A 13,742-nucleotide genomic window follows, 5' to 3' on the forward strand; every position below is an offset into this window, starting at 1 on the left:
CAGCGAGCCTGAGGTGCTCCAGTACAGAACAGAACGGTTCGGCCAACTAGCACCAATCTGGTTCGGCCGCGTGGCATGGACAAATGGTAAACGACGGGCTCGCCGCACAATACACGTACGGGCCGGCCACCTGTCATCACCCAACACCGACATGTGGTGCGGTCCCCGGTGCGTATAGGTCCAACCCTGTGCATCTACGTGCTCGACAATGCGCCGGCCGACAAGCTCAAGGCTGAATTACAACCCAACTCTGCGTTCAGGCAGGTGTTGGTGATCGGTGACGTCAGAGCGTTCTCCCCCTCCAACTTGGCCTCCAAGGCAAGTACTCTATAAATACTACAGTGTTAAACCCTAATAGATATGTTTTTTTCTCACCAAACGAAGTCCGATCAAACTGATTTTTTGGTCATTATTTTTCTCGATGATTTCTACACAATGAATGATTTCGATTATTTTTTTTTTGGAGGGTCCATAATAAACCCAAAAAATACGAAAAACTGGAGAGGACTAGACAATAAAAAACTGGAGGGGAACTCGGTCCACATAACCCCCAATTCAATTGCAGCTAGCTAGCTAACCTTCCTCTTCTTTCTCTTCAGAATTTCACAAAAACATGTCCTAGTTCGATTCAGGAAAACGTGGACCTATTTCACCCCCAACTGATAAAACTTGTCCCCCCCAAGAAGGAAATTCTGCCCTCTTCGTACTGTATGCTGCCTAGAACGTACCCACAAAGTCACATGTGATTACTTACTCAGGCATTTCTGCCTTTCTGGAATTTGATTTTGATTTTGATTGATCCATGCAGTGTAATGTCATGGAGACAACTCTGTGTGGTTTAACGTTGTGGACCCCAAACCAACATACATATGACCTCGGCTAGCTAGAACTAGTAGATACTCTCAATCAGTCACTATTTCTGTAACTCTGTTGCAGTTTTTTTGGCGAATCTGAAGCAAGTGATTCAATTCAACTTGCCATGGGATGGGAAACAGCTTCAAATTCATTACGCCTTTGTATTCGTATGCACGTGTTTTTATTTTATTTTATGGTAACCCAGGCGTTCAAGCCTTCTTACGCGCATTTATATATACACATGCATATCACGAGGAGATATTGTAGCAAATATCATATGATCATCGGGAGGAAGCTCGATTAGATCGTGATTGATTTGAGTAGTGAATTTAGGCGGGGCTGTTCAATGCCATTATCAATCATGCTAGTTAGTGACACTTAGCCTGTTTACACTAGATTTTAGCAGGTTTTTTTCCTGTCGAGGGAAGACATGTCGATCGAAGAAAATTGGTGCAAGAAGACGTGTCGATCGGAGATGAAGACTGGTTACGTACGACAGTTGTCTCAATTCAGATAAGTTTGGATTAAATCAACTGCCCCAAGGAAGAAGTCCGGCCGCCAAAAGCAATTATTCAAGCTCAAGAGGGAATTAAGATTCAAATATTTGAAATTCGAAGAAATTGAACACCTATAAATACTTACAAGGGTCCTCAGAAAAAGTCTCCTCAACCATCAAACAAAAAATCTTTTTTATTTTCTAAGTTATATATTTACGTTTTAATGTCATTTGCATGCCTTTCCCGCATTTAAATTCCAGGTTTAGGAGTTGTTGTAAGGTTAATGTTCTGTCGATTCTACTACTTTAGACATTAATAAAGTTCTATTATTCTTTCAAGTTGTGCTTGTTTCCAAAGAAGTCTTAAAAACGACAAGGAACCGTTCATCCACTTAGTAACGAACCACATTCCAGCATTCAAATATTTGTTTTCCTCACAAACCCTGTCGATATTGGCTGAGGAAAAAAATAGGTAAACACACACACAAACAATAAACACAATCGTACAAATCACATAGTTCTTAGAATTCGTTACGTTCAATGGTTTTTTTATTTATTTATCAACACCATAGCATAACTATGTAAACAAGCGAATAAAACCACGACTAGATATGCACCCTAGTTGCGGTGGCAAGAGCGTGAGAATCTTGCACGAGTTCACGATTAACTTCACAAATACAAAAATTACAAAAAAGAAACTAGAATTATAGAAGTTAATTCAGAAAGAAGATGAATAATTTGCCATTCAAATGCTTGCTTCCTCTTCAATAAGCTGGATACCAAACGAGCCCTCGTGAATCTGGTCTCTACGGTTATTTTCTAGATATTTTTCAGGAGTGTGCAAAGTTAAATTTCAATAGTTGCAGTTGGCAAGAGTGTGAGAATCTTGCACGAGTTCACAATTAACTTCACAAATACAAAACAAAAAAAGAAAAGAAAAGAAAAAGGAATTATAGAAGTTAATTTCCTAAATAATTTGTTAGAATCTGGTCTCTACGGTTATTTTCTAGATACTTGTAACGCCCCGACTTTTCGGAAGCAATATAAAATAAAATCTTAAGAAAATTTGCTAAATAAATATAATTTTTCAAAATAAAGTTTAGCTATTACAGTCACAAGATAAATTTACTGATTCAAAATACATTAACTTCAGAGCTGACTCTAGGCTTGATACAAATCTGAAGCATACTAGATCTTCGTTCTTGATATTCTTTCCGTGTTGAACTGCACCATCTTTGAATCATCTCCATTGAATCCTGTGCCCACTGGCAAATTGATCGCCGAAGCAAACGATTTGCCAGGATACAGACGTATCCGTGAGTGATAAATCACCCAGTAGAATAATCCAACCCAACCACCCCTCTTACTTTACAATTAACAGGTAACAAGATAATATTGAATCAAAGAAGCCAAACAAATATTCTCCACATAAGCCAGTTCATTACTATTCATAACCTAATGTGAAATCTAAGATCTCTCCGCGAGATCTTTCCTCCCCAACCGCTAGCTATGCCCTGTCCCATGAGCTCACTTTCTTTTGTTGTCGCGGATTGCACTTCAGTTATGTACCTAGCGTGTATCCCTCTCATTACAACAAAAGAAAACTTATCATGCCCGAATCATAACTAGGGTTCGCTTATCTTATATACCACTTCACAATCATCACTGGGCTTACTTTGCCAGTATCAATACATCATTCATCATTGGGCTTACTTTGCCAATCATCATTCATCAATCAACACTGGGCTTACTTTGCCAGTTTCAAACCATCACATCCAACTCATCACATCTCAAAATTCCGCCTGCAGGCATTCTAAAGAAAACAAAACTTTCCAATTCATTCATTACCTAGCATCGTCTAAGTGAACTCTATTCGCATACCATCCCATGTCTCTAGGGTCTAATCTAGCATTTAAATAAAGTATCGGCACAATATGCAATTAATCAATAATAATTAAAACGATTAATAATTAATGAAATCACGCAACTTTTTATGGATGGGCCGTTGCCCTTAATCTTGTATGGTCAAGAAGTAAATATTATTAACAGAAATCTTTATTAATAAAAAAAAAATAATTTTGTACAATTACTAGTAACTCTAGGCTTATTTTTTTATAAATTTAAATCAACATATTAGTGATAATATAACGATGGGGTCGAACTGGACAATTAAGTAACCTAAGGGCCTAATTGTTTTAAGTCTATAACTCAATTGGGCCAAATTTCTATACTAAACAACCTTAAGGGTGTAACTGCAATAAGATAATCAATTACATTTAATGATCTGGGCTGAAACGTTACATTTAAAAAGAGCAGGGGGATAAGTGTAATTACAGTGTCAATTTTTCTAAAGCTTCCAGCGGCGAACAGTTCCAAAGGAAAAGAAAAAAAAAAATTGATCAGCAAGCGCGGCGACAAACAGTGCGCATTGTTTTTTTGTTTTTTTGGAAAATCTGGGTTTCGTTCGTTGAATGCCAATCTCGATTCTTTTTTTGTTCTAGTCATAAAAACTAACATCTTAGCACATTAATATACTTAGAGAAGAGATTAGAATGAATTATAATACATTTAATCGGATCGAATTGATTTAGAAACGAATCTTGAATTTTGGGGAAGAAGACTTCGGGTTCTTTGATCGGGAGACGTTGGGATCAAATTGGACGATGCTTGGTGATGCTAGGAGTTGTGGGAAAAGTTTGGAATGATCGAATAAGATTTCGGTCGGGTCTTGGTACAAAACCCACTTTTCTCTCTCTAAAACTCCATGGATTGAAACTTGGTTTTCTCTGGTTTTTCTCTCTTTTGGACTGGTGAGGCGTAGGGAATATTGTGGTGTAAATTTCGTGGGTCAATGGGGTGGGGTATTTATAGGAGAATTTTGGTGGAAGAGAATAAGAGTGAATTTAATGGGGTTGGGTTCATGGGATTTAGAATAGACGAATTTGGCTTGGTTTTAGGGTTAGGGAGGAAGTAGAGACTGAGTAGGAGACGGAGAGACGGAAGGAGTTTGTATTTATGAATGCATGTAATTTGTGTGTAGGAAAATTTTAAAAGAATACATGTATATATTACATGCATAATTGTATTTTAAAAAAAAGAATTGCATTAAGGAAAATAATTCTAAATAATATTATATTTAGGAAAAAAAATTGGGTCAAAAATCTGGGTCGTTACAATACTTTTCAGGAGTGCGCAAAGTTAGATTTCAATAATTGTGTCCTATATGTGTTTGAATGGAAAAGATAGAACTGATCGATATTTGCTCCTTGTGGTATAACTCAACATATCCTTCTAAACCCCAATCACTCACGGCTTAATCACCCTATTGTTTGTCAGATTTCCAACACTCCTTGCTCACAAAATCAACCTTCCTTTCTCTTCCCACGGTAGTTAATTTTGCACTCATCACTACATGCGGGTAAACCCGACAGTACTAATTTGGACCTCTATACTCGACCGAGTTCGATCTCTTCGATCCGTTGATTAACCTACTTATGGACAGTAATATACCGCTTCGGCCTCCCAACCATGGTGGCCGGGAAGACACTCTCATGCCAGAGTTAATATATAACCAAAAAAAGTGAGGGGAAACTAAGTAGAATTACGATACCAGATAGTACATGTTTTCTTGGGATAGCCTCTCTATTTATAGAGATTTGACCTCGGTGCCCATGAAATCTAGAACACGTTATTCAATTCCTAATGGGGAGAGGAACGCAAGTTCGTAAGAAACCCGTATATTCCACAAGATCCTTTTGCACATGCACGATCAATCTGTCCTCCTCTTAACAATATCATAGCGAAGCATGAGATGGTTTGGCCAATACGTACCCTGTGCCAGGTTATTCCCCGGTAACAACCTGGCTATTTGACGAAGCTCACGGAACCAATTCAGTTACTCTGCCTTGTTTTCCAAATGGCATCTTGGCCCCTCATCACATCAGGCTAGCTCTCTCCTTCGGCTGACCCATGTTTTTTAAATTCACGTGACCCAATTCATACTTGTTACCGGGATCAGAATAGGATCAGGTATTCTGATCCTGCAATTCGTACAGAAATGATGAAGCGTCAGTTTTGCCGGTGCCGGTGCCGGTGGTGGTGGTCGCCGATCACCCTCCTCCTCCTCCTCTCTCTCTCTCTCTCTCTCTCTCTCTCTCTCTCTCGGATCGGTGGGGTAAATAATTTCAAGATTTTTTTTTTAAATTTTCCTTTAAGGGTATAATAGAAAAGGGTATCTTGGTCATTTTCTCAATTCCGTTAACGGAGTTAGCATTTTTTTCGTTTCAGTAGTTGAGGGGGTCTCTATGGGCGTTTTTAAATATGATAGGGTGTTTACGATAAAAAATGATAGTTGAGGGGGTATTTATGTACTTTCACATTTTATTAATCAATAAAGATATAGGGACCAACGGTCCCCATACCGACTGGGGACCGATAGCCGCGCCGGGCCCACTCTACCTACCAGACGGCCGATCCGAGCTGTCCAAAAATTCTAAAAACAAAAACAGAGGGGGTTTACGCGAGAATCAACGGTATCCGATGTGTGTAGGTGCTCGATTCAAACACCTCATTTTTTTGTATATATATGTACGGATCAACCGTTCGGTGACCGGAGTTAGCCCGACGAGGCCGTCGGTAGCCGGTTGGTGGGGTTTTGGTCGGTGCACATACCACTACTCTTTATTAATACTGGTAAAACTTTACAAAGGCAAAGTTCAAAAACAGAAGAAAGATCTTCATCTCTTAATCATTTTTTTACTCAACCATCATCCCTTAATCATTGCCACTACCAATGTTAATCATGGGATCCAATACTACAGCCAAACAAAAATTAGGTCCCTCCAGGGTGTGATGATGATGATGATGATGTTCTTCCCCTTTTGCTGAAATTTAGCCTAATTTGCTTCAATCACCAGTACTTGTGTTACTACTTATTATATCAAAATCAGCGCATCCCACTTATTAAAGTACATGGGTACAGAAAATGTAAGGTATGGAACCCAGTTATAAGTTCCATACAAATGATTCAAGACATTTATGTTGTATAGAATAAATTTTCAAGCGTTTCTATACAAAACCAATTAAATTGAATATCGGTAAGTGCTTGGTTAATACGTCTAATCAAGTTGCCAAATTCGATGAACGTATTGACCAAGTGTTAACTACACGTATTGACCAAGTGTTAACTAATATCCAACTCTTTCTCTCTCTCTTTCTCTCTCTAACCCTAAAGACCCTGAAGAAATCGCCGCTCTCCATCTCTCTCATGCCCCTCCCCCAGGGTTTTATGTCCCAATGGGTGACAAGAGGGGAGGGGGAGGGATTTCTCCCCCTCGTGGAATTTTTCAATCTTCCGATTCTAGATCTCGAAAGTTTTCTCTTTTTCCCCCTTCACCCCCATCCTCCTTCTCTCCAAACCACCATTATTTTTCTGGTTCTTTTCCTTGGTGTCTCCTGTGTGGGTGTTTCTGGTTATTTGTTGCAGTGCTCCGTCTGTTTGGAGCGATGAGTTTAGTTAAAGTTGGGTGTAGTTTTTGAACCGAGTCCCCTCCTATTTGGTTTTTTGATCCCTTGTTTAAGGGTAGAGTTTCCTCTTGATGTAAATGTTTCTTGGATCTATAATATCACATGTTATTGTTGCAAGAAAAAAAAAAACTACTTTATTACCCAATTGAACTTATTTTATGTGTCTTGTTAAGACATTGTTCTCTACACATTAGGTGTCTACATTTTCTACGCTCAGGAATAGGTTCTGTAGAATTATCGTACTTTCCTGTTCTGCTAAGATTTTTATTTTTTGAGTACTTATTTTTTATTTTACGAAACAAGTCATTCTTTCATAATACATCACCTTTAATTAATAAGTACTTATTTTAGTTAGTGTGACAAACCTTATTAAGAGATCCCAATAAAGAACGAAACTTGAAATTTTAACCTCAAAAATGCACCTGTCATAAATATAACATATAGACAAATCTAAAATTGAACTCCATTTTTAAAGTTGCATTTACAAGCTTACTTTCATAACTTAAAGTTAAAACACTCTGATAAAAATAAAAATGGACACCTCTCTCTCTCTCTCTCTCTCTCTCTCTCTCCTACCTACTGAAATGAAAGGTTGATCAAAGATAGGGCAGGTCCCTTCTCTCTCTCCTACCTACTGAAATGAAAAGGCTGATCAAAGATAGTCCAGGCCCCTGCTCACTCCATTCCGTGTATCTCTGCATAAAGGACTGAACCGTCGGGTACCCCATTTTGTTTTTGTCTACATCCACCCAACACTAATTTCCAAATAGTAAAAACATCAAACATTTCCAAATTATTTACTTTATTTAAAATCTAGCATTTTCAAAGCCGTGCAAATCGCTGACTCTATTCAACGATTTTTTCATAATCGCCACCTTAGCCAGCTGCTCAGCCGCTCTCCAGGCTGAGGTCGGCGTTAACGGCTCCCCATTCTCATCCATCATCACCACCGCCTCCTTCCGCCGCTGGACCGCCTGGTTCTCCAACTGCACCTGATACTGCCGCCACCACTGCACCTCCGCCAGCTCAGCCTCCAATCCAGCAACGCACTCCGATACCGAGCTCGACTGCACTACCAAGGCGCGAGCCGAAGCCAGCAGCTGATGAGCCCGGGTCAAGTCGTTGTTTTCAATTAATCGCCGAGACTCGGCAATTGCTCGCGTAGTAATGAAAAGATTCCTCAGCCGTTCGATGGTTGGCGCCGAGGATCGAACGGACTCAGCGCGTGGGACCAACAGAGCCTGTTCTCTACCGTTGATCATTTCTTGAGTCGCCGGGTCCCTATAACTGCAACGAACCGAAAGCACGTGGTGGGACCCAACGACAGGTGCGGGGACTCTCAACTCCACGAGTAATTCCCTCTCTTCTTCGGCGTAGAGGTCGCCAAGCCGAATTGATTTCGAGCCGAGAGCCGCAGGTTTCCCGTTACAAGAATAAACGGCCGCGATCTCCGCTGGGTCGGAGCCTGAAGCGAAGCCAAGCTCGATACGGAGATCTTGAACCACCACGCTCAGTAACCCGCCGACGCATTTAGTAAAGGCGTCCTCGGCTGGCTCACGATTACAGCCAGCCGACGCTTTAGCTCCGAAGCCGGACGAGTGTACTGGAATTTCGACATGAGCAAAACGCGTCGATGACACGTGGGCTGATCCACGCCGTTGAGTTGAACTATTAGATTGAACCTTCTCGTCCTGACCATCCGATAGCAACATGATGGTGGCAACCGGGTTTCTCTCGCGGCGGTCTTCGAGAACCTTGGCGGCTTTCCTCAGCGCATCGGCGACGCTAGTCCCTTGGCGGCATCCAAGCCGATCGATTATCCGCCGAGCCGTGCGCTGGCCCTGAGCCGTCATTTTCCTCAACGGCATAAGCCGTTTAGGGCATGCCGAGAAGGAAATAATCGACAGCCGATCAGCTGAGCCGAGAGACGATATCACCAACCTCATGGCTCGCTTCATCATCTGCAGCTTGGCTCCGCACATACTCGCGCTGACATCAAGAACCGTGACCAAATCAATCGGCGCACGGCGCACCGCGTCGAGAAAATGCGCCGAGTTGCTATTCTGCGCTTTCACCCGCTGCGGCAACGGCGGCGGAGCTTTCACTTTCAAAACCACCGCGTAGGCCTCGTAACTCCGCCCCACGGAAACCACCGCGGCCTCCGGCATCAACGAAACCTCCACCGTCCTCGAATCCCCGCCGCGGATTGCGACCTCATCGCTGGACGAATGAACCGGGTTCACGAAGAACCCCTGAAACTCCTCCACCTCGTCATCCTCCTCGTCCTCCGCCTCCGGTATCGGGACGAACCCTCCCCCTCCTCCGCCTGTCGCCGGCGACAGCAGCGGCTCGTCGTCGTTGTAAGCCCTTCCGTTGAACTTGTCATTACGCTGCCTGAGGTCTACAGTTGGAGATGGCGGTTGCTGCTTCGTTGGCTCTGGTTTTGTGTTTTGGGTTTGGATTACTAGGTCTTGTTTGGCTTGTTGGGATTGGGAATGGGGTTGGATCTTGTGGACAGCGAGGAGCGGAACGTCTCTCCAGTGGGCGCAGCAGACAGGGCAGACGAGGGAGGCGTTCTTGCTAACGTGGGCGGCTATGCAGGGGAAGTGGAAAGAATGCGAGCATTCGGCTGTGTATATGGCCATTCCTTGCCCTGTCTTCACACTCTGTAAACACACTCCACAGCTATTCTGCAAAAATTATAGCAAATCCCATTTAATCCAATTTCTCCTCTATTTCGCCAAATAACACAAGCAAGTACTTTGACTAATTTTTTACTTAAAGATGATGTATTGTGAGAGAATAACCGATTTAAAGTAGAAAATAAATACTTAAAAAATAAGAATCTCAGCGAAACGGAGCATGATACACATTCATTTTCAAAATTTACCATTGCTCTTGGATTGGGAATCCTATTATCGATAACAATTTAGTTGTCTTATTCGTGTGCGGTAGGTCTTTTTTTCAGCTGTATTATGTGCGAACGGTGGCTTGTAATGTCCTAATCAATATCTTTCTTGCTTTTCCACAAAAAAAAGATGAAAATTTTCTCTTGCAAGAAGTACATCGAAGATAAAGGAAAGACAAATATGACAGTTAGAATTTTTGTTGGTAAAATCTGGGGGAAATGTAGCCAAATCAGTAGGCAGAGCAAAACTGTAGTCGTTCTATTCCAACTCGAAAAAAACAAATGAAGGAATAATTGAAAAGAGACTTTCTAAAAGACACAGAGTTTTACAGAATAGAAAGGTACACATACAAAACAGGCATCATGTTTTTGAGTTGAAAAATGGAAGAATTACTCTGGAGAAGCGCAGACTGTTCTTGAGGATTGAGAAGGGAGATCTCGGAGAAGATGGGTTGGAACCCAGAAGCGGTTTCGGGCTTTTCGAGGTGGATTTCGCAGATTTAGGAGTGTTGGCTTTGCGTTCGAGCTTAGGGCTGTCGAGGTCGTCCGAGCCAGAGGATTTCAGAACTGCTTCCGCTATCGTGGTCCTGCAACGCAAGCTTGGAGTCGATGAGTTGCTCATCAGAAACCCCATTTTGGCGCAGCTTCCGGGGCTCGGGCTCGCGCTCGGGCTTTGACTTCGGCTTTTGGACTGATTTTCTGAAATGGCGGTTTCTCGATCTCTCGGGGCCGTCGTGCAAAAAGCTCTTCTCCAACCAGTTCCCATTTCTCGAAAATACCCAGAAGTTCTTTTTCTTCTTATCTACTTTATGCTTCTCTGTCTCAATCTAGAAAAGGGGAGAAACGGCAATGGTGGTGGAGGAAAAAGGAGGGTATGTTGGGATTTATGTAAAGAAGTTGACAGAGAAGACAAAAGGGTATATGATTGGGATGAGAAGAAGAAGAGAGCGATTTTCGAAAGGAAATAGTATAAAGTTATAGAAGAGGATCGGTCATGGGATCAGACGAAGCAAAAACGATGGAGACAGAGCTCTCTCTCTCTCTCTCTCTCTCTCTCTCTTCTGTGTGTTTGTGTTGTTGCTATCAGTGATTATGGTGTCTTGTTTCTCTCTCGTGCTTTGTATCGAGAGTCCCGAAAATATCACTTTCGGCTTTCGACTAAAAAAGGGCCTTTCAAGATCTCGGGTTCTCTCTCCCTCTCCTCCTGCCTCTCCCTCCCTCCCTCTCTTTCTTAATTCTGGCTTCATTGGACGAATATATATACACACAACAAAAAAATAAGAAAATAAGAAACATTTATCCTCTCAGTTTTGACCTGTGCAGTTCTGTATTTTTGGGTCTCTAATTTGTTGATCTAACTCATAATTTAACACTTCCTAATTTTTTTTTACTTTTCAAAATAGTTTCACACGCTTTTATATATGCGTTTTTTTACGCACTTTCATACACTTTTCCAACATCAACAACAGTCGAGTGAGTTGTTTTTAGTATTTTTCTTTTTTACGACTGTGTGATCGTTCATTTGTGTGATTTGTCTTTGATTTACATAGTTTTCACAAATTTAAGTACTTATTTTTTTCTTCTGATGATAGACTGGTACGCTTGGATCTTTTTCCTCACAACTATGTCCCAAATATCTATTGATCGCACTATTGATTTGATTACAATTTTTTTTAAAAGTGCTAGCAATTTGACTCATCAAAGTAAATATGTTCCGAATATCTGTTGAGTGGATGATTGAGTTGAATTTTTTTTTTTTTGTTGCCAAAAGATTAGAAATTTCATTGATATCAGAGAAAGTACATTGAATGACACATCTTTCTTTAGACAAAGGAGATAATAGCCAAACAAGCAAAATAGGCTCAAAAGAGGGAAGGCATACACCTCAAACCCATCAGAGAGCAGCAGTGCAACACTACCACACCACTACTACATCTCATAGAATCTAATTCACACACATTGAAAAAAAACATGCTAAAACAACGACACTCGTGGAAGGTGAGGAAGAGGAAAGAGACAACCAAAACAGAATAAAATTAAACCAGAAAACCCCATAAAAATCTAACCCCGGAAGGATCAAAACACCACCACCGTCACACCATAGTAATCACCGTCCAAAGCCACCACCACCAGTTGGTGCAGATCAGACCATCACCACCAGCCGTAGATCCGAGCTCAGACGGCAAAATTAAACATAAAAGAAATCTTACTAGAGTGGACCGCATTGTTCAGATCCATGGGTCCAACTTGGATCAATTTCAATTACTATTCCTCCATGCCTTTGCATGTAGTTGATTATTAGATATTTACGATCCATGATTCGGGAAGGGGTTGTCCTTTTAAAATTATGGTCGTCCATTCTATATTAGAAAATTCAATTTAATTTTTGAAAATAAAATTAGTACATACTTTTAGATTTAAAAAACTAACAAATCATACAAATGATGCCAATGGGGATCATATAAGTAAATAAAATTATTACTCCACGTTAGCGTATCAATGTTTTTCTATAAACTCGAGCATAATCTCAACGTAAGTGTTAAAATTACTACCCAGATCTTATTACATTACCCAGGCACATATAACTTCAATATAGCATAGTTGGACTTTCTATAAAACATTTTTATTATGACTTCTTCTTCTTCTTTTTTTGCATCACTTGCGCTCCACTCCACTCCACTTGTATTATGACTTCTTCAATTGTTGATAAAAATTTGGGGTTTTCAAACACTACTACTTACTGACAAGCTTTTTTTTTTATTTTAAGAACGCTTGTCGACAACCCTAGTTGAAACCCCCAAATTTTTTTTTACCAACTTTAATAAAGAATCAAGATGAGCAAGGTAAATATTCAACGCTGCTAAGGCCACAGACTGGCCAGCACCAATAGGCACACGAGGCCCAATACAAATCCCGCATGGATGATTCGAGCCGTTCAATAATTTTTAAAAGAAAACACGAGTGGGGCTGTGAAAATCAGCTCAATCCGATATGTGTAGGTGCTCAATCTAATCTTTCATTTTTTATATTCAAATTTCGAATCTGCTAATTTTTCTCAAGCCCACTTGGGATTTTTTTATAAAATTATGAATTGCTCGAATCTTCCATGCAGGCCAGTAACATTTAAAAAGAAAAAAACAAACTCCTCCCGTCCCCATTTTTTAGTCTTTTTTGGAAAGGGAAATGCTAAAAACAGCTCATAGTGTAACGCCCTGCTATTTTCTATAAATAAACTTCAAAATACATTGTATTTTCAAATGCTTCTAGGCCCCTATTTTCTCCATAAATAAATTACATCATCAAAATAAACTTAAGCCGCCTTCTAAATAATCTTCTAGATGCTTCAAAATTATCAACATCTTCCAAGACATCTCCAAATTAATCCTTAAATGCTCCGATTCAATTTCGACTAATCCCACTCCACACCTGAAAAAGAAATTATCCGGAAAGTATACGATACAACAGAATAACAAAGCTCATAAGTGGAATCAAGAAACGATAATCGACCAAGTCGAAGCAACAATCACAAGGAACCTTATACCATGTCCTCCTCAGTACATGACCTGTGATCCTCCCCCAACTCCTTCCTCACCGGGTCATCCTCGACCCATTCTGGTTATTGGATAGGCTATTGGTGCATGAGTTCACTCGATCCATGTACGAAACAATTTCATAGTACTCAATCAACAACATCATATTCAATACCAATTATTCCACTTTTCAACAATATTCCACGGGATTGAACGAAAACGAAAATCCTATTGGTACCGATGGTACCGTAGGGAAAATGCACCGACGGCCACCGGACGGCCGATCCGAGCTCGGATCAAGTATCCTACATACCTCGGATGCCATTGATTCTCGCATAGGCCCACTCGGTTTTATTTTTTAAAATTTTTGGACGGCTTGGATCAGCCGTCGGTGCATTTTCTCTACGGTATCATCGGTACCAATAGC

The 13,742-nt window shown here is 40.8% G+C and overlaps 1 protein-coding gene across 1 annotated transcript; it reads right to left on the reverse strand.

Moving 5' to 3' along the window:
* Positions 1 to 7,324: 7,324 nt before the first annotated feature.
* On the reverse strand, positions 7,325 to 11,012 carry LOC131330743 (E3 ubiquitin-protein ligase WAV3). Its single transcript, XM_058364424.1, has 2 exons — positions 10,180 to 11,012; positions 7,325 to 9,567 (listed from the first exon to the last, which is right to left on the reverse strand). The coding sequence occupies exons 1-2, from the start codon at positions 10,549 to 10,551 to the stop codon at positions 7,684 to 7,686; spliced, it is 2,256 nt and encodes a 751-aa protein (XP_058220407.1). The 5' UTR covers positions 10,552 to 11,012; the 3' UTR covers positions 7,325 to 7,683.
* Between the last annotated feature and the right edge of the window lie 2,730 nt (positions 11,013 to 13,742).

The sequence above is a fragment of the Rhododendron vialii genome, chromosome 6a (genome assembly GCF_030253575.1).
Source record: "Rhododendron vialii isolate Sample 1 chromosome 6a, ASM3025357v1".
Taxonomy (NCBI): Eukaryota; Viridiplantae; Streptophyta; class Magnoliopsida; order Ericales; family Ericaceae; genus Rhododendron; species Rhododendron vialii.